This window comes from Camellia sinensis, chromosome 5 (genome assembly GCF_055761805.1).
Source record: "Camellia sinensis isolate YWXY chromosome 5, ASM5576180v1, whole genome shotgun sequence".
In the NCBI taxonomy this organism is placed as follows: Eukaryota; Viridiplantae; Streptophyta; class Magnoliopsida; order Ericales; family Theaceae; genus Camellia; species Camellia sinensis.
Window position 1 is genome coordinate 120,232,777 of NC_138965.1, and position 22,224 is coordinate 120,255,000.

The 22,224-nt window shown below is 39.2% G+C and overlaps 1 protein-coding gene and 1 pseudogene across 3 annotated transcripts in view; one reads left to right on the forward strand and one right to left on the reverse strand.

The window, feature by feature from the left end:
- Nucleotides 1-6,816: 6,816 nt before the first annotated feature.
- LOC145790831 (cuscuta receptor 1-like) overlaps nucleotides 6,817-22,224 on the reverse strand; it is a 26,270-nt gene continuing 10,862 nt past the window's right edge. Inside the window, exons 5-6 of one of the 2 annotated variants that reach the window (XM_082869672.1) lie at nucleotides 7,457-7,522; nucleotides 6,817-7,145 (exon numbers count right to left, since the gene is read on the reverse strand). In XM_082869672.1, coding sequence (XP_082725798.1) covers nucleotides 6,907-7,145; nucleotides 7,457-7,522 — 305 coding nt within the window. In that variant the 3' untranslated portion in view covers nucleotides 6,817-6,906. The remainder of the gene's footprint in view (nucleotides 7,146-7,456; nucleotides 7,523-22,224) is intronic. The other variant, XM_082869673.1, reaches the window with a different exon arrangement.
- Nucleotides 19,799-21,138, forward strand: LOC145790832 (putative plastid-lipid-associated protein 8, chloroplastic pseudogene; annotated as a pseudogene). The gene has a single exon (XR_014330066.1). The product of XR_014330066.1 is annotated as a putative plastid-lipid-associated protein 8, chloroplastic pseudogene (transcript).

Sequence of the window (22,224 nt, forward strand, 5' to 3'; positions counted from 1 at the left end):
TTTTCATGTGTTTTTGAAGAAAAGCCTCGTTTGATCCGAAAGTTTGCATCGAAGCTCATGCATTTGTGTTTGTTTTGATAAGATCCTTGAGTGTGGGTACCCAGGTCCACGTTTTTGTAGTTATAGCATGAAATCTCAGCTTTTGTATAGCAAGTTTTGATCTTTGCATTCATCTTCCTCATGTTCATGTTCTTCAAGTTCTTCATGCTCATGTTCTTCATGCCTATCAAGAGGGAAACCCAGATTTTTCCCGACTTCACTTTTGAATGTGGCCATCGAGGCTACACCTCGGCAAGGAGGTATGGGACCTCGGCCTAGACCTGGTAATTGCCCAGCGTGTTTTCCAGAATGAGAAACTGTGTTTTGATTCGATTTGACTTAGTTTTTGAAGAATGCCGAGGTCATTTGCATGTGTGCTAGATTTGTTTTGAGTAGTGCATTCAATAGACCTTGCCATGTGTTTGTTAGGACTTGGACTTGCCCTGACCCCGATGTTTGCAGAACAAGGTGAGTGGTATTTTTAATAAAGCTATGTTATACGTTTCGATAAAGACTTTGCTTTGTCTGGTTTGAAAGTGTTATTAAAGCATGAATAATTCTCCCTGTTTTGTATATCAAATATGAGTTCGTCTTGATGACCTTTTTGGAAAGTCCCTCGTGCTGAAGGACTCTAAACTTTCGCAGCACATCTCATTTGAAAGTCTCTCGTGCTGGAGGACTCTAAACTTTTGCAGCACATCTCGTTTGAAAGTCCCTCGTGCTGGAGGACTCTAAACTTTCGCAGTACCCTTGATTTGTACTCTAGTGTTAAAGGGCTACGGGCTTTCATAACATAGGTCCCTCGTGCTGGAGGACTCTAAACTTTCGCAGCACATCTTGTCTTGAAAGTCCCTCGTGCTGGAGGACTCTAAACTTTCGCAGCACATCTTGTCTTGAAAGTCCCTTGTGCTAGAGGACTCTAAACGTTCGTAGCACCCTTGTTTGAGATGCCTATCTTGCTTTGTCTTGTTTTGCCACGGACGGATACTACGTGGATATGTTTACCGAAATGTTATTATTTGTAATATGTGATGCTAGTACGTAGCCTTGAGACTTTACAGATTTGTTAGATGGACGAGGTCCATTCCTTGTTATATATATATATAGAGTTTTGTCTTGTATTGTTTTGAAAGGATTTCGGCTATTATTCATGCAAACCCCTTTATTATTTATGCCATTCACTGAGTATCCAAGCTCACTCTCTCTATATATATGCAGGTGATGAACAAGAAGGCGGTGACGCCTAGATGTGGTTTCTGGAGCTTGTTTTGGGTCTTGTTTATGTCGGCTTAACCTGCATTTATGTCGGCAGTCTTGAAAATCATGCTTCTCGACCTGTAATGTTTGTATTTCGAACACGTCGGCTGAGAAGCCTTTTGATCAAGATGTATGTTTTGTATAATTGTTATGTCGGCAAATAAGATGTCGGCAACCTGGCAGACTGTGTACTTAGACCTGTAATTCGTACAATTTGCTTATGTCGGCTTGTGGAGCCCTTTGCTAATACAAAATGTAACCTGCACTTTGCTTGTTTGTAATTAAGTTATAACCCATGTGTAAATGGTTACTGCCTCATTTGACTTATGCACAGCTCTTATGGACCACTTGTATTCTAAACTTTGCTTCCGCACTTGAGAGCCCCATGTATCTATACTCTGTATGTGTGTGACTTTTGTAAGGTTGGCCTTCAGTAACCTCGGATTACTGGCCATCACGGCACCAAACTACTAGGGGCGGTTTGGGGTCGTGACAAGGTTGGTTGTTAGTTGGTTTAGAATGTTATTGCCCAGATTTTGGCTTTTTCGCTCCAGCAATGCTTCTTGCGCTCGAGCGAGCCTTGTGAAATTGTTCTTCGCTCGAGCTTGACTTCTTGCACTCGAGCATGCATCTGCATTGGTGACAGACCTGAAGCTTTGCATTCTACGCTCGAACGACGCTTCTTGCGCTCAAGCAAGGCGACTTGTTGTGTCTGGTCACTCGAACAATAACTCCTTTGCTCAAGCGAGCCTGTTCATATCAGATCGTGAATGAGACATTTCAGGACACTTTTGCAGCTCACTCTCTCTCTAAAACTCTCCAAAAACGCAGGTCTTCATACTCTTTCTCTAGAATAGACCTTCTCTCTAAGATTTCATCTAGATCCGTTGTGTTCTTGACCCTAGTGTCTTTGAGAATAAGGTAAAGGGCTTCAGGAGCTTCGTTTTGACCTAAGAAGAAATTGGTTTCGTCATCTTTGAAGTTCCACCTTGTTGCTTGGGTTTTCTACACTTGAGGTAGGGATTTTCTTTGAGTTATATATATGTTTTTGCAAGATCAAGATGATTTTCGAAATCATCCTTTGATTAGTTTTGAAAATTAATTGTTGATTCAAGAAAAAGAGTGATTTTGAAAGTGGGTTTACTATTTGATCCTTTGAGATAGAAATTGGGGGTTTTGAACTATGTTGATTAAAGGAAGATGATTTTGGTGAGATTTCTTCAAATTTTTTGGAGATGAATTGTTTTGGTAAGAAAACCTAGAAAATAGGAGTTTTAAATAGATGTTGAGAAATCATGGATGATGTGTTGTATTTATTTTGTATGTCAAAATAAATGGATGTTGGAGAATGTCTTATTTATATTTTTATAAATGATATTTTCATGGAATATGGGAAATTGTTGAGATGGCTTGAAATGTGGGAGTTATGTTATCCCTTGGATGAATTGAAATAAATGTATTTATTCATCTTGTGAAATTGTATTGAAATGAGAGATGGAAATTTTGGTCACAATGGAAATATTGTGTGGAAGAATGGAAAATGGATAAAATGTTGCATAGCATCAATTGATACATTGGCATATCAATTCATTGATAATGAAGAGCTTTAAAATTTGATTTGAAAACTTTGCATTGAGAAAAGAATGCTAAGAAACAAGTTTTCATGAAATGGTTTTGGGGTAAATACGACGATAAGTCTTGAAAGGTGGTGTAGATTATAGGTGTCGAGCCTTCCATCTAACACTGGTAAAAATGACAAACTAGAGGTGTCGAGCCTTCCAGTTAATACTGGTAAAAATGACAGATTAGAGGTGTCGAGCCTTCCGGTTAATACCGGTAAAAATGATAAATTGGTAGTACTTGTATAGTCTACTTGCAGACACCGACCTAGGGATTTACGGAGTTGTATTTACTGCCCCTTGAACAAAATTAATAAATGTGGAACAGTTGAAATTGCATGGCATCATCGAGCATGATGGTTTTTGAATAAATGAAAATGTGTTTTTATTTTCAAAAGAGCATGGCATGGCATATGCATTCATCTCTTGAGACTTGTACAAAATGTATATACTTTGTTAAGAATTCTCTACTGGGCTTTATGCTCACCCTACGAGATTTTTGTGCAGGAAAAGATGTGGCCTAACTGAAGGCGTGGAAGTGTGTGCAAAGAGCATCATGTGCTCATTTGTTGTGACTCTGATTGTAAGCCAAGGGCTTTGTGTGTGTGGGTTTGAACAACCGTTTTGTGTAACCAGGCTCAGGCCTTGGAAACTTGTAAACCCTTGGAAGTATTTGCTGTTTAATTAATTGTTGTTGGACTAATTGTATTATCTCATGAAGACTATTTACATCATGTAATGCAAGTATAAGGATTTATTATCAGTTTTACTTTAAGGATCCATGACTATTGTATTACCATTTGGGTATGAATTGGGATGTTTCATAGCCCACTAAATTAAAACACTTTTTATACTTTGGGCATTAAATGGATATAATTTAAATATTAGGGCACACAATGACACAAATTTCTTACTTTAGGGACCAAAAGAGCCAATTTTAATTAAATTTCTATATTTACCCTTAACTTTAATGGGATCTAGTCTACAAATGGAATTCAGTTGGGGGACCAAACCAAAATAATTTTTATACATTGGGAACTAAATACATTCAATTTCAATAGATAACCAAAATGACTTTAGGATTTTCTTGATTGTAGGGTTGAGCAAAGAAATCAAAAAAACTCACAGACAGAACTGATCCAAACTAATTCGGTAGGTTTGATTTGATTTTTTTAATTTTCGGTTCAGTCCTGATTTAGAAAATTGGGGAATCGGTCTCTGCGGATTGATCCCAGATTTAGGTTCCTGATTCTATATTTGAACCGGACCGAACTACATAATATGTTTATTTTTGCTAGATATTATGTTTGTTTAAGTTATGGTGGAATAATATACATTTTATGTTTTGAAAGCTTATGTTCCGAAAAATCATGACAGAGTAACATTGAACAATGTTTGCTTAATGTTATGTTTTGGTTTCTTGGTAAATATTATCAGAGTATGGAAATGGGGTCACTGCTATTGTGCCTTAATTTGAGGTGTATTTTGGGCTTATTTTTATTATCCGAATCGTTCATTTTTTAGGATTTGTTGAGTACTTCATGTCTACCAAATATTATCTTAATCGAATATCAATAACTATATGATCGAATTGCATATTTTTTTATGCTATTTCTCAAAAGAAAAATTTATTGTTTATTTTTTTAGTTATCGATCATATAGTTATTGATATCCGATTAATATGATTTCAGTAGGCATGAAGTATTCAACAAACCCTATAAAATGAACGATTCAGATCATAAAAATAAACTCATAATACACATCAAATTGAGGTACAACAGTCATTGTTGTGCCTTTAGCACAGCGATGATCCCATTTTCTTGTTTAATGGGCATGTTATTATTATTTTTAAAAATTAAGACAAGTTGAATTTTTTTGAAAATGTTATATGATTTTTCTTGTGAACAGATTATATGGAACCGTGGTTCCAAATTGAATCAAATCTTGTTTAAATTATTTGATTCAGATTGGTTCCATGATTTTAATGGTTTGGTTTGATTCCAATTTTTATGGAACTGTAAACAATAAATTAGTCTTGAACGCTATTCCTCCATCCGCCGTTGGACCCTAGATCGAGCTCACGCGCCGCCGCCTCGACTCCCGTCTGCCGCCATCGACTGTGTTTGGTTAAGAAACCCTCATCTCCTCATCCTCATTCCCTCTCTCTCTCTCTCTCTCTCTCTCTCTCTCTCTCTCTCAGTTTTGTTCCTAAACCAAAGCCCCCGCCGCACCACCCTTCTATGTCACCGTCGTAGTTACTGTCGTCGACAACTCGCGACCTCGTAGAGTATATGACCCATCAGATCTTAGGGCCAAGTAGGCTTAGATCTGTTCGAAAGCCTCAGATCAGGCTCAGATTGAAAAACAGAGGTCATTTCGCATGGCTTCCTCGTCTTGCACTCTTATGTCTACCGCCTCATTCAGTACGATCTCGCTAGTGTTCCCTTCGAATCTCGCCTCGCCTCCTCTCCTTCAACCACCATGTCGGCTCTTCGATCCTCACTCTCGGGGCCGATTCCATACTGTTATCTAGATTCCTGTTCGTGAAGTGAACCTCACTCTCATTTGAGGTAAATGTACTTTTCTTTCTTCAATTGGAAGATTTACGCGTTAAAGGTTGGGAATTGCATTTGATACGCATTTAAAGTACTCATTCAGTTGCCAATTGATAGCCAATGAAATCATTTTTTAAGTTTAAAGTTCAAATAAGCTTTTAATTACACTTAATATTAAGTGAATATATGATTACAAGCTGAATGGGATAAAATTTTGGAAGCTTGGTGTGGTATAAAGGCTTTTGTTGATGAAAATAGTTAGAAGGTATCTGTCAATAGATTTTTTTGGTACGATTACAACTAGAAGTGTAAGTCAGTTGATTTATTGGAATTTTTTCTTGAAATGGAATGAAGTAAAAAATACTCTGGTAGTTCTTTTAAGAAGTAGGGAAATTTTTAGATTTTTGAGATTACAGATTGTGTTTGTTCGAAAAATGTTATGGCTGGAGGAGAGACAGTGGCTGTGAAGAGGCATCACAGACAGATTTGTTCATCTGTTGAACGACGGAGATAGGGGATTCTAGGTTTCTGCTAGTAAAGATGAAGATAGAACAAATCTATTCAAAAAGGCTTAGATCTTGCTCATCCCCCTCTTCCATGGGTCTCTGATCTAGATCTGTTAAATTCAACAGATCATTTATTTTTGTTAAAGAGATTGAATTTTTTTTTGACGATTGTTGTTGTTGATGAACAAATAAAGATAAAAAATTAAACAGATAGGATTTGAACATATAATAAATTTGGACAGATATAATTTTATTTGGATAGATAAGAGAAATTTTTGAACAGATAAGAGAAATTTGAATTGAAAAGATTAAAAAATCAAATAGATAGGGTAAAATTGAATAGATAGGGAAAATTTTGAGCAGATAAGAAAAAAATTGAACACAGAAAAATTTTGAACAGAATGGAATTTTTTTTGAACAGATAGTCAATGAAAGTCAACGGATAAAAAAAAGTCAACAGATAAATTAAAGGATAAAATTAAAAACAAAATGTCCTGCAAAATAAACGAAAAGACTTTTCACCTAGATCTCTCACCAACAAAAAAATATTTATTGGATCTAATGCCTTATATCTTTCTTAACTTGGATTTATCACCAATTTACTATTTAATTCCCTCACAAATTTGGTGTAAGATATGCAGCATTGCTTAAATGGTGTTTCAAACCAATTATGTAGCAACAAATTTTACAAGTTGAACATGTTGACTAACTTTTCTTAAGTAATTGAAAGATAAAGAATGATTTGTTTTGCGTGTATTGTGAGTTTTTATTTGTTAAAAATACCACATAAACAATGGATTTAAGAAATTTTCTTAATATTGATCATAACAAACAAACGATAAAAAACATATATAAACAACATAGGGAATCTTCTAAGGAATTGTCTACCAGTCTCAGTAAATGTAGAACACATGAATATTGTGCACTTGATCATGTGGTTACCGATTCAATTTTGAAGTTTGAAAGATTGCCTTTGGTTGTGAATATGTGAAGAGTTTTAATATTGGACTTACCTCCTATATCAATTGATCCAGTCAAGTGGTTTGTAGATAGGGATAAAGTTTTGAGTGATGAGAGTACACCAAGAGATGATAAGATGTTATTATTGAATGAATTCCAATCCAATCTAAGTAGCTCCAGCTTGCCTAACACAGATAGTCGTTCAAAACCTGTAAAAATCAATTTTCTTTTCAAGTCACCACCATCCGTACAAACTAAAAGGAAACATAAAATTGTTATGAAGTCCTTTATATATATATATATATATATATAAATATAAAGAATAGTTAGATTGTTTACTAAGAAACTTGGAGAGTTTCATTTGAGTTTGGGATAATAATGATATACAAACATTATTTTTGTACGTAACCTGTTGTGTAAAATAATATTATAAGTGAACAATATTGTCTATAAATCTTTTGCTAGGAAAATGGGAGTACAACCTCTAAATACTTTTTTTTTTTTAATCACGATTGTATACCTTTTATATCTTCTATTGAATTTTCACTCAAATCCAGCTCCTTTAAGTTGTTCATATTGCAGAATTCTACAATGAAAAGGAAAAAGAAAAATAATTGAGTGTAAATCTAGATCATATTTTCTTTATGAGTCATATGAATAACACTCCATTGAATTGTCAATAAAGGAAAGAAAATGCCAAAATAATTAACATATCATTGTAATGGCCAATGAGTTTCATTTATTAGTAAATGTTGGTGGGAAAAAATTTCATAGAACTATATAAATCACCATCGTTGGAGCATTTAGATACACATTTAATTTCTTTTTATAAACACCACATTAATGTAGGGCAATATTTTTAGAGGAAAATATTTTTGCCATTACAAAAAAAATATATTTCTCACAATGTGGAAAAAGTAAATTGTTTCCCAAAGTTTACTTTCTGCAATGAATAAATTCCATCCCCAATATTTTTCGTCAACAATTTTTTTGTGACAATTTTTCATTACAAAAGTGTTTTGTCATGTAGTACATCACCTAATATTTATGTATATATGTAAATAAAATAAAAGTAACATGTATATACATTTTGGATGACTAGGAATACTTCACAAAAATGAATTTTTTTTTTTTTTGTGTGTGTGGCTTTTTCTATTTTTTTATTTTTATTTTTTTTTATTTCCATGTTTACTTTGATTTAGATGAAGAGAGACAAAAATAGGCTCGAAGACCAAATTTTAACACTTTTTATATTTTGAGAACTAAATTGATATAATCTAAATATTAAAAATTGAAATGATACAAATCTCATACTTAGGAGACAAGAAGAGTACCTTTTTAATTGAATTTTTATATATACCTTTTTTTATTTTATAACATCTACAAATGTAAATAGGATGGGGATCAAATCGAAATATTTTTCTATATATTAAAAATTAGAGTGATACAAAGCTCAAAAACCAATCTACATAATTGTTTTTCTTCATATTGTTTTTGTTTTTGAGTCACATTGTAATTTTCACTTTCAATCACATTCCGTACGTAGGAGTGTAAATATAGCGATCTCGGGTTTACCCTTGTTATACCATGATCCGGACATGTGTCCGTGGATGTTGGTAGTTGTTTATTATCTTGTTTACATCCGTTCTTACTTTGTATGTGAGTTATAGGATGTGTTGGGCAGGTTTGTTTCAGGTTGGTTGAGTTTAGAAACCAAAACTAGTTGCCCAGATTTTGGCCTGTCCGCTCGAGCGGGGGTTTGGGCGCTCGAGCGGAGAATACACCAATCCAGTATTTCCTGTGTAGTGTTGGACGCTCGAGCGTGGGACTGATCGCTCGAGCGGGAGTGTTGTGTGTGACGCTCGAGCGGGGGAGTTGGCGCTCGAGCGGAGACCTGATTCTGTAAAAGTGCTGGGAGTGTGTATCCGGCGCTCGAGCTGGAGTTTGGTCGCTCGAGCGGAAGTCTGTGAGTGACGCTCGAGCGGGGGTTTTGACGCTCGAGCGGAGAGACTTTTATATAAATTCGAGATCCGACTTTTGGATCACTTTTTCAAGATCTTTTCTCTCTCTTACTTTTCCAAAAAGCCATTTTCAGAGCTTCTCACTCTAAACCGGCCCTTCTCTCTTAGATTTGATCTAGTAAGGATCGTTTACTCACCTTTTGTCCTCACAAAAGTTGTGTTGATCGTCGAGAGCTTCCTTTTGATCTGAAAATTTCTAGATTTGGAGCATTTTGGTTTTGGTCTTCATCTCCTTTGAGGCTCCGGGTTTGAGGTAGGGATAACCTACTCCTCTCTATGGGTTTTGTCTTTAAATTTTGGTATTTTGAGATGTTGGGCTTGGTTTGGTAAATTTGTGAAAGTTTGGGGCTTTTGTGTAATTTTACAAAAGTTGGGGTTTTATTCATAATAAACCTAGATGCATGTTTGGCATAGAAAAATAGAATGATTGTTGAATTATTGATGAAAATGGGACCTAAGGGTTGAAATGGTAATTATGGAAAATGGCCTAATTACATTGTTTAATTAATTGGGATAATTAATTGATGAGAAATGAGGAAATGAAATGTTGATTGAATATCCATTTGTGCATTTATTTTCTGTTTTAGAAATAACTGCTTTGGGCTATCGGTGAAGGATAGTCGAGATTGTTGTAGACAATGCATGATGATTAGGTAAACGGAAACTAATCAATGGAACGTGTCATGGAACTTGACGGTTGATAGAATACATTAATTGTGTGTATTCTGTGATTGTATATAGAACCAATGTGTTTATATACGTTATGTGTAGAGGAGGAGATAGGGGATGTACTCCGCGGTTTAGGGGAAGATAGGGGATGTACCTCTAAACCGGATAGGTATTGGGAGGAGATAGGGGATGAACTCCGTAGACAGAGCTCATATGCTTGTCTAGAGAAGTGAAGATAGAGCTCATATGCTTATCTTTGTGAAGTGTGGATACAGCTTATATGCTTATCTGTGGATATTGTTGATATACATATCTGTTGTAGAATGTGGATACAGCTTATATGCTTATCTGTGGATATTGTTGATATACATATCTGTTGAGAATGTAGATATAGCTTTTATGCTTATCTGAATGTGAGATATAGTTTTTATACATATCTGTGGAAATGATGATAGAGCTAGCATGTTTATCTGTTGAAAAAGGGAAAATGAAAAGTAATTGGGACTTGTAAGTCGTTGACATAAATATGTAATTTATGTGATTGTATCAGTGTTGACCAACTATCAATTGCTAATGTTTTAGTCATTGTCCATGGTTGGTTTAGTGTATTTCTACTGGGCTGTGGCTCACCCTATATGGGAATATCATTTTCAGGTACAGGAAGCATGCCACCTCCAAGGACATAGCTGGGAGGCTAGTGGCGGGCATAGTTTTGTCGTTTTACTTTTGATGTATTACATGTAATTTCAAGCCAAGGGCTTAATGTGTAAACGAGTTAGAACTCTTTGTTGTAACCAAGTGTTAACTTGGAAAGCTGTAAGCCCGTAGGGCATTTTGTTATGAGGTTAACATGTAATACTTATGTCTTGGAATTCTAATGAATGAAAGGGATGCGGTTAGTTTAAATGTAAATGCATGTCTTATCTGATGGGTTTATTGTTATTATTTTGAGGGCGTTACAACTTGGTATCAGAGCGTACCGGGTTCGAATACTTTGGGTACGTGGGAAGTGATTAGGATCACAATGGGTTTGTCTCGCTTGATAGAGACGTAAATGTGGTATTATATGTTATGTGCTTAAGTGATAACATGCTTATGTGACTATGTGGGTATGGGATTTAATTTCTTGGATGTTGATCGGATCCTTGAGTTTCTGGGAGTCTTGTTGGAAAAGCACTTGATCAATGCTGTTTCTAACCGGAACTCTAGTAACGCCTTGGGACTATCATTATCCGGAAATGAAATTCGTAAGTGCTTATGTGTTTATGTGCTTATGTGGAGTGAATTACACTTGTCCATGCATTAGGACGTGAGTGTTTAGTTTCGGCACACCTATGAATGTGCTAACGTTCTGTGTGCCTTTATTAGGATGTCAGGACGAGGAAGAGGTGCTAGGCGTGGTAGACCTGCGAGGCAGGAAGTACCGTTACCGGGTGAGATTCCGGCAGTGCAGGAGGGAGTTGGGCAGGCCAATGTGGCCGAGCCAGTGGGTCAGCAGGCTATGGGTGCCTTGGCCAGAGAGATAGCAGGAGCTTTGGGTATTCTTAGAGCTGGGAATCAGGCAGCTGAGACAGGACCTTCCTTCTTGAAGAGGGAGTTCTTCCGGTGTAATCCGGACGAGTTTATCGGGGATCCTAAAGAGCCGCTTAAGGCAGATGAATGGCTCGAACAGACAACGAAGACGTTTGAGATGCTTGGCATTGAGGACGGAGCACTGAAAGTGACCTTGGCATCCTTCCAGCTGAAGGGAGATGCGGGTCAATGGTGGAAGTACGAGAAAGCTCGTGTTGGTGGTACTTGGGAGGCGTTTGTGAATGCTTTTCAGGAGAGGTTTTTATCAGCAGCAGCTAGGGAGAAGCTGAGGGATCAGTTTAGCCGGCTTAATCAGCAGGGCTTGTCAGTGGCCGAGTTTGAGGCCACTTTTACCAGTCTGTCTAGGTTTGCACCTGAACTGGTGGCGTCTGAGGAACGCCGTTGCTATGAGTTTGAGCGGAAGTTGAGGCGGGGCCTCAAGTTGAGAATTGGTGGGTCTTATATTCGAGAGTATAGACACCTAGTGGACGCTGCAGCTCATATGGAGCTTATGATGCAGGAGGAGGATGAGGGTCAGAGAGGCTCCAAGAGGAGCCAGGATAGTCAGGGTGATGGCAGGAGACAGAAGGGTTATAACCCTCAGCAGTCTCAGGGTGCAGTCTCTAGATCGACCTTTCCAGTGCCGAGTGCAGGCTCCGGGAGAGGTGGTCAGGGGGATTTCATCTGTTACAAGTGTGGCCAGTTGGGTCACAAGGTATCTGTTTGCCCGCAGAAGGGTGGGGGTCAGAAAGCGGCTTCTTCTTCAGCTAGACCGCAGAGTCAGAGTTTGGGCAGGGGGCAGCTCTTGACTTGTTATCAGTGTGGACAACCTGGGCACATGAAGAGGTTTTGCCCACAGTTGAGTGCCACTTCGGGAGCGTCTGGTTCTAGGCAGACGCAGGGTTTTCAGCCAGCTCAGTCTGTGCAGGCCTCGAGGGCCAATCCGGGAGCTTCGTCATCCCAGTCTGTGCAGCAGTCTTTTGCTCCGAGAGGTGAGCAGGTAGACCAGGGGCCTACGGGGCGCGTGTATGCTGTTACCGCGCAGGATTTAGTACCGGCTCCATCAGTAGTGAGAGGTACTTTTCTGTTTTGCAACTCAGTTGCTAATGTGTTGATAGACACGGGTGCATCTCATTCTTTTGTATCTGCTGCATTTGCATCTGTTTTGGAATTGGAGTTAGCACAGTTAGCATCTCCTATTTGTGTGGTATCGCCTTTGGGTGGTGAGTTGATTCTGAAACAGGGTGTTAGAGGATGTGATATAGAGGTCGCCGACTATAGGCTTCCTTTTCCGTTTGTTGTCATGCCCATGAAGGGTTTTGATGTTATTTTGGGTATGGACTGGTTATCGTCATACCGGGCTGTTATTGATTGCTACCGCCAGAGGGTTACATTGTGTACCTTGAGCGGGGAGTGGTTCCATTTCTTGGGAGACCGGGCTGGTAGTGTTTTGCCACCGGGGTATGATTCGCGAGGGCGAAGTGAGCTTAGTAGTCTACTTGCTAGCTTTGAGAGTGGTGAGCGTGATGATACCCAGTATGTATTACCGAGGGTGGTTTGTGAGTATTCGGATGTCTTTCCCGAAGATCTTGTTAGTTTGCCACCTCACCGAGAGATAGAGTTCTCTATTGATTTAGTGCCCGGCACGGCGCCGATTTCTATGGCACCTTACCGTTTTGCTCCAGCAGAGTTGGTTGAGTTGAAAGTTCAGCTCCAGGAATTACTCGATAAGGGTTTTGTTCGCCCTAGTGTTTCACCGTGGGGAGCACCGGCACTCTTTGTTAAAAAGAAAGATGGTGCCTTGAGATTGTGTATAGACTACCGGAAGTTGAATCGGGCTACGGTTAAGAATAAGTACCCTATGCCCCGTATAGATGATTTGTTTGACCAGTTGAAGGGTTCCCGTTGTTTCTCTAAGATAGATTTGAGATCGGGTTACCACCAGTTGAGGGTCAGGGAAGAGGATATTCCGAAGACGGCATTCCGTACGCGGTATGGCCATTATGAGTTTCTGGTGATGCCATTCGGGCTTACCAATGCACCGGCAGTCTTTATGGACTTGATGAACCGGATTTTTCGGGAGTTCTTAGATCGATTTGTGGTCGTCTTTGTGGACGACATCCTTATCTATTCGCCTTCTGAGGAGGAGCACGAGGCACACTTGAGAGTGGTGCTTGAGTTACTTAGAGCCCATAGGCTGTATGCCAAGTTTGGGAAGTGTGAGTTCTGGCTGAGGGAAGTCAAATTCTTAGGCCACGTGGTATCCGGGGAAGGGGTGTCTGTTGATACATCCAAGGTTGAGGCAGTGCAAGATTGGGCACAGCCTAAGAGTGTGTTCGAGATCCGCAGTTTTCTGGGATTAGCTGGGTATTACCGTCGGTTTGTGAAAGATTTCTCCAGGTTAGCGTCACCGTTGACTAGACTGACTAGGAAGGGAGTCAAGTTTGTGTGGAGTGAGACTTGTGAAAAGTCGTTCCAAGAGCTGAAAGTTAGATTGACCACCGCTCCGGTATTGATTATTCCGGAGAGAGGGTTGGGTTACGCAGTTTATTGTGATGCCTCACGAGAGGGTTTGGGTTGTGTGTTGATGCAAGAGGGGAAAGTGATAGCTTATGGCTCACGTCAGTTGAAAATACACGAGAAGAATTACCCCACACACGACCTAGAGTTAGCAGTTGTGATCTTTGCCTTGAAAATCTGGAGGCACTACCTTTATGGTGAGAGGTTCGAGGTATTCTCGGATCATAAGAGTTTGAAGTATCTGTTTACACAGAGAGACTTGAATCTGAGGCAGAGGAGATGGATGGAGTTCATCGAGGATTATGATTTTGAGTTGCATTATCATCCGGGAAAGGCCAATATTGTGGCCGATGCCCTTAGTAGGAAAACCATTAGTGATGTAGCTTGTATAGCCATCCGGGAATGGGTGATGTTGGGAGCACTTGGCGAGTTTGATTTGCTACTGGGCGAATCTGTTGAGGCTGCGGCCTTGTTTTCTGTTGTGGTGCAGCCTACACTTGTGACTAAAGTGTTAGAGGCACAGAGAGGTGACCTTGAGGTAGAATCCCTCCGAGAGAAGATCTCCAGTGGGAAAGTTGAGAAGGGTTTGACGGTGTATCCCGACCTGAGTGTGAGATACCGAGACCGTTTGTTTGTACCGGAGGCTTGCCGTGAGGAAGTACTCCGAGAATTTCACCATTCGCGCCTTGCGGTGCATCCGGGAGGTACTAAGATGTATCAGGATTTGGGTCGCCAATTTTGGTGGCGGGGTATGAAAAGAGATGTGGCTGTTTTCGTATCGAAGTGCCTTACTTGCCAGCAAATGAAGGCCGAGCATCAGAGGCCAGCGGGTTTGTTGCAACCCTTGCCTATTGCCGAGTGGAAGTGGGAGCATGTCACTATGGACTTCGTTGTAGGTCTTCCGAGGACTCAGCGGGGTAGTGATGCTATTTGGGTGGTTGTAGACCGGTTGACTAAGTCGGCGCACTTTATTCCTATGCGCGTGAGAGATTCGGTAGATCATCTTGCCGATTTATATATTTGGGACGTAGTGAGATTGCACGGGGTCCCAGTGACGATCGTCTCAGATAGAGATCCTCGTTTTACTGCTAGGTTGTGGCAGAGTTTGCAGAGTGCACTGGGCACTAAGTTGACCTTTAGTACGGCTTATCATCCTCAGACTGACGGGCAGTCCGAGCGTACTATTCAGATCCTCGAGGATATGCTTCGGGGTTGTGTCCTGGATTTCAGTGGGACGTGGGAGAGGCACTTGCCATTGGTAGAGTTTGCCTACAACAACAGTTTTCAGTCTAGCATCGGTATGGCACCGTTTGAGGCCTTGTATGGCCGACCGTGTAGGTCTCCAGTTTGTTGGGCCGAGGTGGGTGATGCACCTTTGTTGGGTCCGGAGTTGGTTAGGGAGACGACGGAGAAAGTTGAGCTTATCCGTAGGAGGCTTGTTACAGCCCAGAGTCGGCAGAAATCTTATGCTGACCGTAGGAGGAGGCCTTTAGTGTTTGAGGTAGGTGATCATGTCTTTCTGAAGATATCACCTAGGCGAGGCTTGATGAGGTTTGGGAAGAGTGGGAAGTTATCCCCTCGGTTTATTGGTCCTTTTGAGATCCTTGAGAGGATTGGTGAGGTTGCTTATCGGTTAGCCTTACCGCCACAATTGTCCGGGGTGCATGACGTGTTTCATGTGAGTATGCTTCGGAAGTATGAGCCAGATCCATCACATGTGCTGGATTGGACTGATTTAGAGATAGATGAGGATGCCTCGTATGAGGAGAGACCGGTACGGGTCTTGGATAGGCGGGATCAGGTCCTGCGTGGCAAGACCATTCCTTTGGTGAAAGTCTTGTGGAAACATCACGGAGTGGAGGAAGCCACTTGGGAACGTGAGTTGGGAGTCCGAGAGAAATATCCGGACTTGTTTGTTGATATGTGATCTTGTGTTTAAATTCTGCATTTTGTTGAACTTAAGAGCTTTTATATATGTCTTAAGTTGTGAAACATTGAAAATGTTTGGGTTATTGGAAGTATATTTTGGGAACTTGCCTCATATGGAAGTTGATTGTAACATGGTATATGTTGAATATATTGTTGAACTTGGAAAGATAGTGCATAATGCTGATGCATGTTGAAAGTACATATGTTGTTTACATATTGTGAAATGTCTCTTGTTGAAGGGATGGGGTGACCGGTAATGGGTCGGATTGTTGAATGTTAACGTGTAATATTATGTAAAACGGAGGAAAAACTTGTTTTGAAAACTTGTGCTTAATTTCGGGGACGAAATTCTTTAAGGGGGGGAGGTTATAGCGATCCCGGGTTTACCCTTGTTATACCATGATCCGGACATGTGTCCGTGGATGTTGGTAGTTGTTTATTATCTTGTTTACATCCGTTCTTACTTTGTATGTGAGTTATAGGATGTGTTGGGCAGGTTTGTTTCAGGTTGGTTGAGTTTAGAAACCAAAACTAGTTGCCCAGATTTTGGCCTGTCCGCTCGAGCGGGGGTTTGGGCGCTCGAGCGGAGAATACACCAATCCAGTATTTCCTGTGTAGTGTTGGACGCTCGAGCGTGGGACTGATCGCTCGAGCGGGAGTGTTGTGTGTGACGCTCGAGCGGGGGAGTTGGCGCTCGAGCGGAGACCTGATTCTGTAAAAGTGCTGGGAGTGTGTATCCGGCGCTCGAGCTGGAGTTTGGTCGCTCGAGCGGAAGTCTGTGAGTGACGCTCGAGCGGGGGTTTTGACGCTCGAGCGGAGAGACTTTTATATAAATTCGAGATCCGACTTTTGGATCACTTTTTCAAGATCTTTTCTCTCTCTTACTTTTCCAAAAAGCCATTTTCAGAGCTTCTCACTCTAAACCGGCCCTTCTCTCTTAGATTTGATCTAGTAAGGATCGTTTACTCACCTTTTGTCTTCACAAAAGTTGTGTTGATCGTCGAGAGCTTCCTTTTGATCTGAAAATTTCTAGATTTGGAGCATTTTGGTTTTGGTCTTCATCTCCTTTGAGGCTCCGGGTTTGAGGTAGGGATAACCTACTCCTCTCTATGGGTTTTGTCTTTAAATTTTGGTATTTTGAGATGTTGGGCTTGGTTTGGTAAATTTGTGAAAGTTTGGGGCTTTTGTGTAATTTTACAAAAGTTGGGGTTTTATTCATAATAAACCTAGATGCATGTTTGGCATAGAAAAATAGAATGATTGTTGAATTATTGATGAAAATGGGACCTAAGGGTTGAAATGGTAATTATGGAAAATGGCCTAATTACATTGTTTAATTAATTGGGATAATTAATTGATGAGAAATGAGGAAATGAAATGTTGATTGAATATCCATTTGTGCATTTATTTTCTGTTTTAGAAATAACTGCTTTGGGCTATCGGTGAAGGATAGTCGAGATTGTTGTAGACAATGCATGATGATTAGGTAAACGGAAACTAATCAATGGAACGTGTCATGGAACTTGACGGTTGATAGAATACATTAATTGTGTGTATTCTGTGATTGTATATAGAACCAATGTGTTTATATACGTTATGTGTAGAGGAGGAGATAGGGGATGTACTCCGCGGTTTAGGGGAAGATAGGGGATGTACCTCTAAACCGGATAGGTATTGGGAGGAGATAGGGGATGAACTCCGTAGACAGAGCTCATATGCTTGTCTAGAGAAGTGAAGATAGAGCTCATATGCTTATCTTTGTGAAGTGTGGATACAGCTTGTATGCTTATCTGTGGATATTGTTGATATACATATCTGTTGTAGAATGTGGATACAGCTTATATGCTTATCTGTGGATATTGTTGATATACATATCTGTTGAGAATGTGGATATAGCTTTTATGCTTATCTGAATGTGAGATATAGTTTTTATACATATCTGTGGAAATGATGATAGAGCTAGCATGCTTATCTGTTGAAAAAGGGAAAATGAAAAGTAATTGGGACTTGTAAGTCGTTGACATAAATATGTAATTTATGTGATTGTATCAGTGTTGACCAACTATCAATTGCTAATGTTTTAGTCATTGTCCATGGTTGGTTTAGTGTATTTCTACTGGGCTGTGGCTCACCCTATATGGGAATATCATTTTCAGGTACAGGAAGCATGCCACCTCCAAGGACATAGCTGGGAGGCTAGTGGCGGGCATAGTTTTGTCGTTTTACTTTTGATGTATTACATGTAATTTCAAGCCAAGGGCTTAATGTGTAAACGAGTTAGAACTCTTTGTTGTAACCAAGTGTTAACTTGGAAAGCTGTAAGCCCGTAGGGCATTTTGTTATGAGGTTAACATGTAATACTTATGTCTTGGAATTCTAATGAATGAAAGGGATGCGGTTAGTTTAAATGTAAATGCATGTCTTATCTGATGGGTTTATTGTTATTATTTTGAGGGCGTTACAGTAAAAATGGCCCGAGCCAGATTTACACCCCTATTCGTACGGACGCCAAGTGGGTAAATTTTAGTAAAACAAAATTGAAAGTGTTGGACTCAAATTATTCAAATTAAAACTATGAAAATTAAAGCAATACTTCACTCAAATTAAAAGACCAGCGGTATAATTTATCCAAAAATATTTTACCCAAGTACACGCAACCAAACACCAAAAATTTAAGTAGAGAATAAAAAGGTAACTAACTCTTGTTTATAAATTTGGCAGACTATCTTATGTATTAGATTCCATCTCAATCTGAGGGACTTACTCTTTTCGTGCTATGATTTTTGTCAAGTCCAACTGTCATGAAATTGGATAATTGATAATTATTTAATAATTTTATAATATTATGTGACATTATTCATGTGATGTTTAGAGGTATTATAGCAGCCTACAAAACATATGGAACTCACATTGTTGATAGAAATATTGTCTAGTTGTGAACATATGAAGTATTTTATTACTGAACTTACCTTTTGTATCAATATCAATTGAATGGGTTGCCTTCCAAATCAAGTACCACCAATCCATTCAAAACTTAAAATTGACATGTGATCTACTCTATTTATTTTTTTAAAAAAAATTTAAAAAATAGTTTGTTTGTTTACTAAGAAACTTTGAAATCTTCATTTGGGATAATGATTACAAACATTATTTTTTACAAACATGTGTGAAACAATATTGTAAATGAAAAATCTTACTGATTTTTTTTTTTTTTAACTTCCAAAATGAGAGTATAACCTCTAAAAAAATTCTCCATTATACACCTCGATAGGTTTTTATTCTTGGCAATTCCATTTGACAAAACTCCTTTTAATTGTACTTGTTTTCGTTCTTTTATTTCAGTGAGACTGTGAGTATTTAGATGCGAATCCAACCAGAAGTGTGCCTTGCAGAGAAGTTACAGAAGATAATTCTTTCACGTTTGCCACTTTGCTGACTATGTCGGAGATCAAATTGCCCGGTTAGCTCATGGGGGTCCAAGGGACAGCGCTCCTTGGCAGGTCCGGGGCAGCTCCCAGGCAGGGTCGAAAGGCAGCGCCCCCGAAGCAAAAATAAAAAATGCAGTTGAAGTTGTTTGTTTGCTCGAGCGAAGAAGTGTGCACTCGAGCGAAGAATTCTTGGTCCTAGAAGTTTGCACTGACTGTAAAAATATTGAGAATATGCTTTTCTCGCTTGAGCGACACTTTGGTGGCTCGAGCAAAGACACTCAGAAAAACATGCATTTTAGTCTCCTCGCTCGAGCGAGAGATCCTTCGCTTGAGCGACCATCGCGGACGTGTTTTCTATAAATATGTGTTTCAGTCAGATTTTAGGGTTACGACTTCCAGATCTTCTTATTGGATATTAGGATTTATATCTGGAGCTTCTTTGCTAGTTTCTTTGATGTTTATTTGAGTTTAAATCTGGTTTGAAAAGTATACATCAAAGGATTGTTTGTTTATTCTATACAAAAGAGAGTGTTCTTCTTCGGTGGATTCTAGGGAATTCAGGCCTGAAGCTTTGGTGGATTCTAGAGTGACTCATCGTGTAAAGACCCAAAAAATAAATAAATAAATAAATAAATAAAAGAAGTTAGTGTTGGAGTGGGGTTCAAATATCGAAAGAAAAAAATATAATTTTTGTGTGTAAAGAGGGGCAACCACGTGGGGGGGGCTGCCCCTCCACTCATTTCCTCTCATTCCTTTTCCTCTTTTCTTATTCTTCTTGTTTGAAGCATCTACAATGGTCTGGTCTACAAAACTGGAGAGAGATGGGTCTGATTGTTCTCAATATACTATACACACAACTGCATATGTGTGTATGCATGTAATGTAGCTATCCTAATGTCTGTCATAGAATTTTCCAATACTTTTAAACTTTCATTTTTAAAAAACATCAGTTGGTTGAGACTGGTAGCTGAACAACTATAAGAGGACTCTTAATTTTGCTTGAAGATCTGAATTCTCAAATTATGGGTAGCAATTCAAAAACCAGTGTGTGGTTTAGGAGAGATCTGAGAATCGAGGACAATCCTGCTTTAGCTGCTGCTCTTTCATCTTCATCTTCATCTTCATCTTCAGCTCTTTTCTCTTTCTCATCCACAACTTGGAGAGGCCTAGCTGGACCCGAAATATCCAAACAACTCCTAAATCTTAGCGGAATTGTGGCGGTGCGTCCTGGTGGTCGTGGTTGGGGGTCATATAAAGTCACCGGAATTTCTGCATCGATATCATCTAAGCCCAAGGAGGAGCTACGCACCAGGCCCGATGAGCTAGTCAACTCCATTCTTTCCATGGTTATACAATCAGATAGAGGAGCTTTGCTGGCAAGGGATGAACACAACAAGGTAGTTGATGTGGCCCAAGAATTGGGAAGATTTTGTGTTGATGAGCCTGTAAAATGCCCCCTTATATTTAGAGAGTGGGATGTGGGGTATTGTTCTGTGCCTACATCACCTGGAGGTGGATACAGGAGTGCATTCGGCCGTCTTGTTTTCAAAACAAAAGAAATGATTCAGTTTGTTGAAGCTCCTGACACTGTGAGGAACAGAGTATCCTTTTTTGCTCTCGAGTTCCTTGATGGAGAGGTCTCTTTGGAAGGAAAATTGAAGGCTCTGGATGGAAGTGCTGAGGTTGTTACCGGTTGCTACACTCGTTGGAGGGTTGCTTCTCAATCTCAATCTGTGTGCTGAGGTTCTGCTATGTTCAGGGCAGTTTAAAGGAGAAGTTAGGTTCAGGTTTTAGACCCTAGTTCCATAGATCCAATTCTAGAGGGTTTCGAGGGCTCTGTTTTAATCTGAACGAATTGAAATTTTGTTGCCGGAAATTTTTATTTTCTTGGAAGCCCTTGGACCGAGATAGGGATTTTCCTACATTTCTTTATGCACTTTTACTTGATTATATGGAATTTAGAGTTGTATATTATTTAATTAGAATATTTGGAAAATTTGTGATTTATTTGCTAAAAAGGGAAATTTTGAGAAAAATAAATAGTTGATGCCCAAATTACGAAAGTGTAAACTTGGAATATGTTTGTAAGGTTATGAAAGAGCTATGTTTTAAATTTAAACAAAAATGGACTTCGACTCGATTGGTTTTGAAATTTTTACCGGTTTGTGACCAAAAGAGCATTTTTAAAGAAAACAGATGAATTACATTTAATTTTGGAGGTTTTTGATCAAAATAGGATGTCATAGTTGAATAATGCTTAGAGAATGTGTTTGGAAAGAAAATGATATTTTCTTGGGCATTAATGAAATTGTTTTGCTTAAAGTATCTGTTGGAATAAAACCGACACGGTTAGAAATGGACTTTGAGAGGTTACCGGACGTGATTGTGATATGAAAACTAGTGTAGTTGTTCATATTTGATGAGATGTGGAATAGATTGTATTTATCAAAAATTTTATGGAATTTAATTGTTTAAATATCCATTTAGAAATATCTGTTTTGAACTATCGGTGGGGAATAGCCATGATTGTTGTAGAAATGCATGAGACTTAGGTAAATTGAACCATATTCCTCATTTGTTGCATTGAACATTGCATTACATTTATTTCATTGGAAATGTATCTATTTTTTTTAGAAATGTTTGAAAATGTATTTGTTTGCGAAAAGATGAATACTTGATAAATCTGGGTAGGGGGTGTAGAACCGCACAGTTAGGTGTCGAGCCTTTCAGTTTACTGGTAAAAATGACAGTGGTAGTGCATTAGGGCCTACTTGCAGACACTCACCTAGAGATTCACAGGGCCCGTATTCATGTAACAAATATGGTTTAAAATGGAAATGGTTTTATGTTTGTTGTGCATCTCAGCATTGCATGCTTTATAAAAAGAGAGATAAACTGTTTCATCATGAGCATGGCATGAGCATACTCCTCTTTAGTCTTGTCATTGTTCATATATTGTGTAGTATATCTCTACTGGGCTGTGGCTCACCCTATAAGGGAAATCATTTCAGGTACAGGTGCTATGTCTTCGCCAAAGCATTGACTTGAGAGGACTCGGAGCTGAGACTTCATTTTTGTTTTATTGTTATTTGTTGAATGTAAGCCCAGGGTTGTATTTGTGTTTAGTTGAAACTCCATTTTGAGTAACC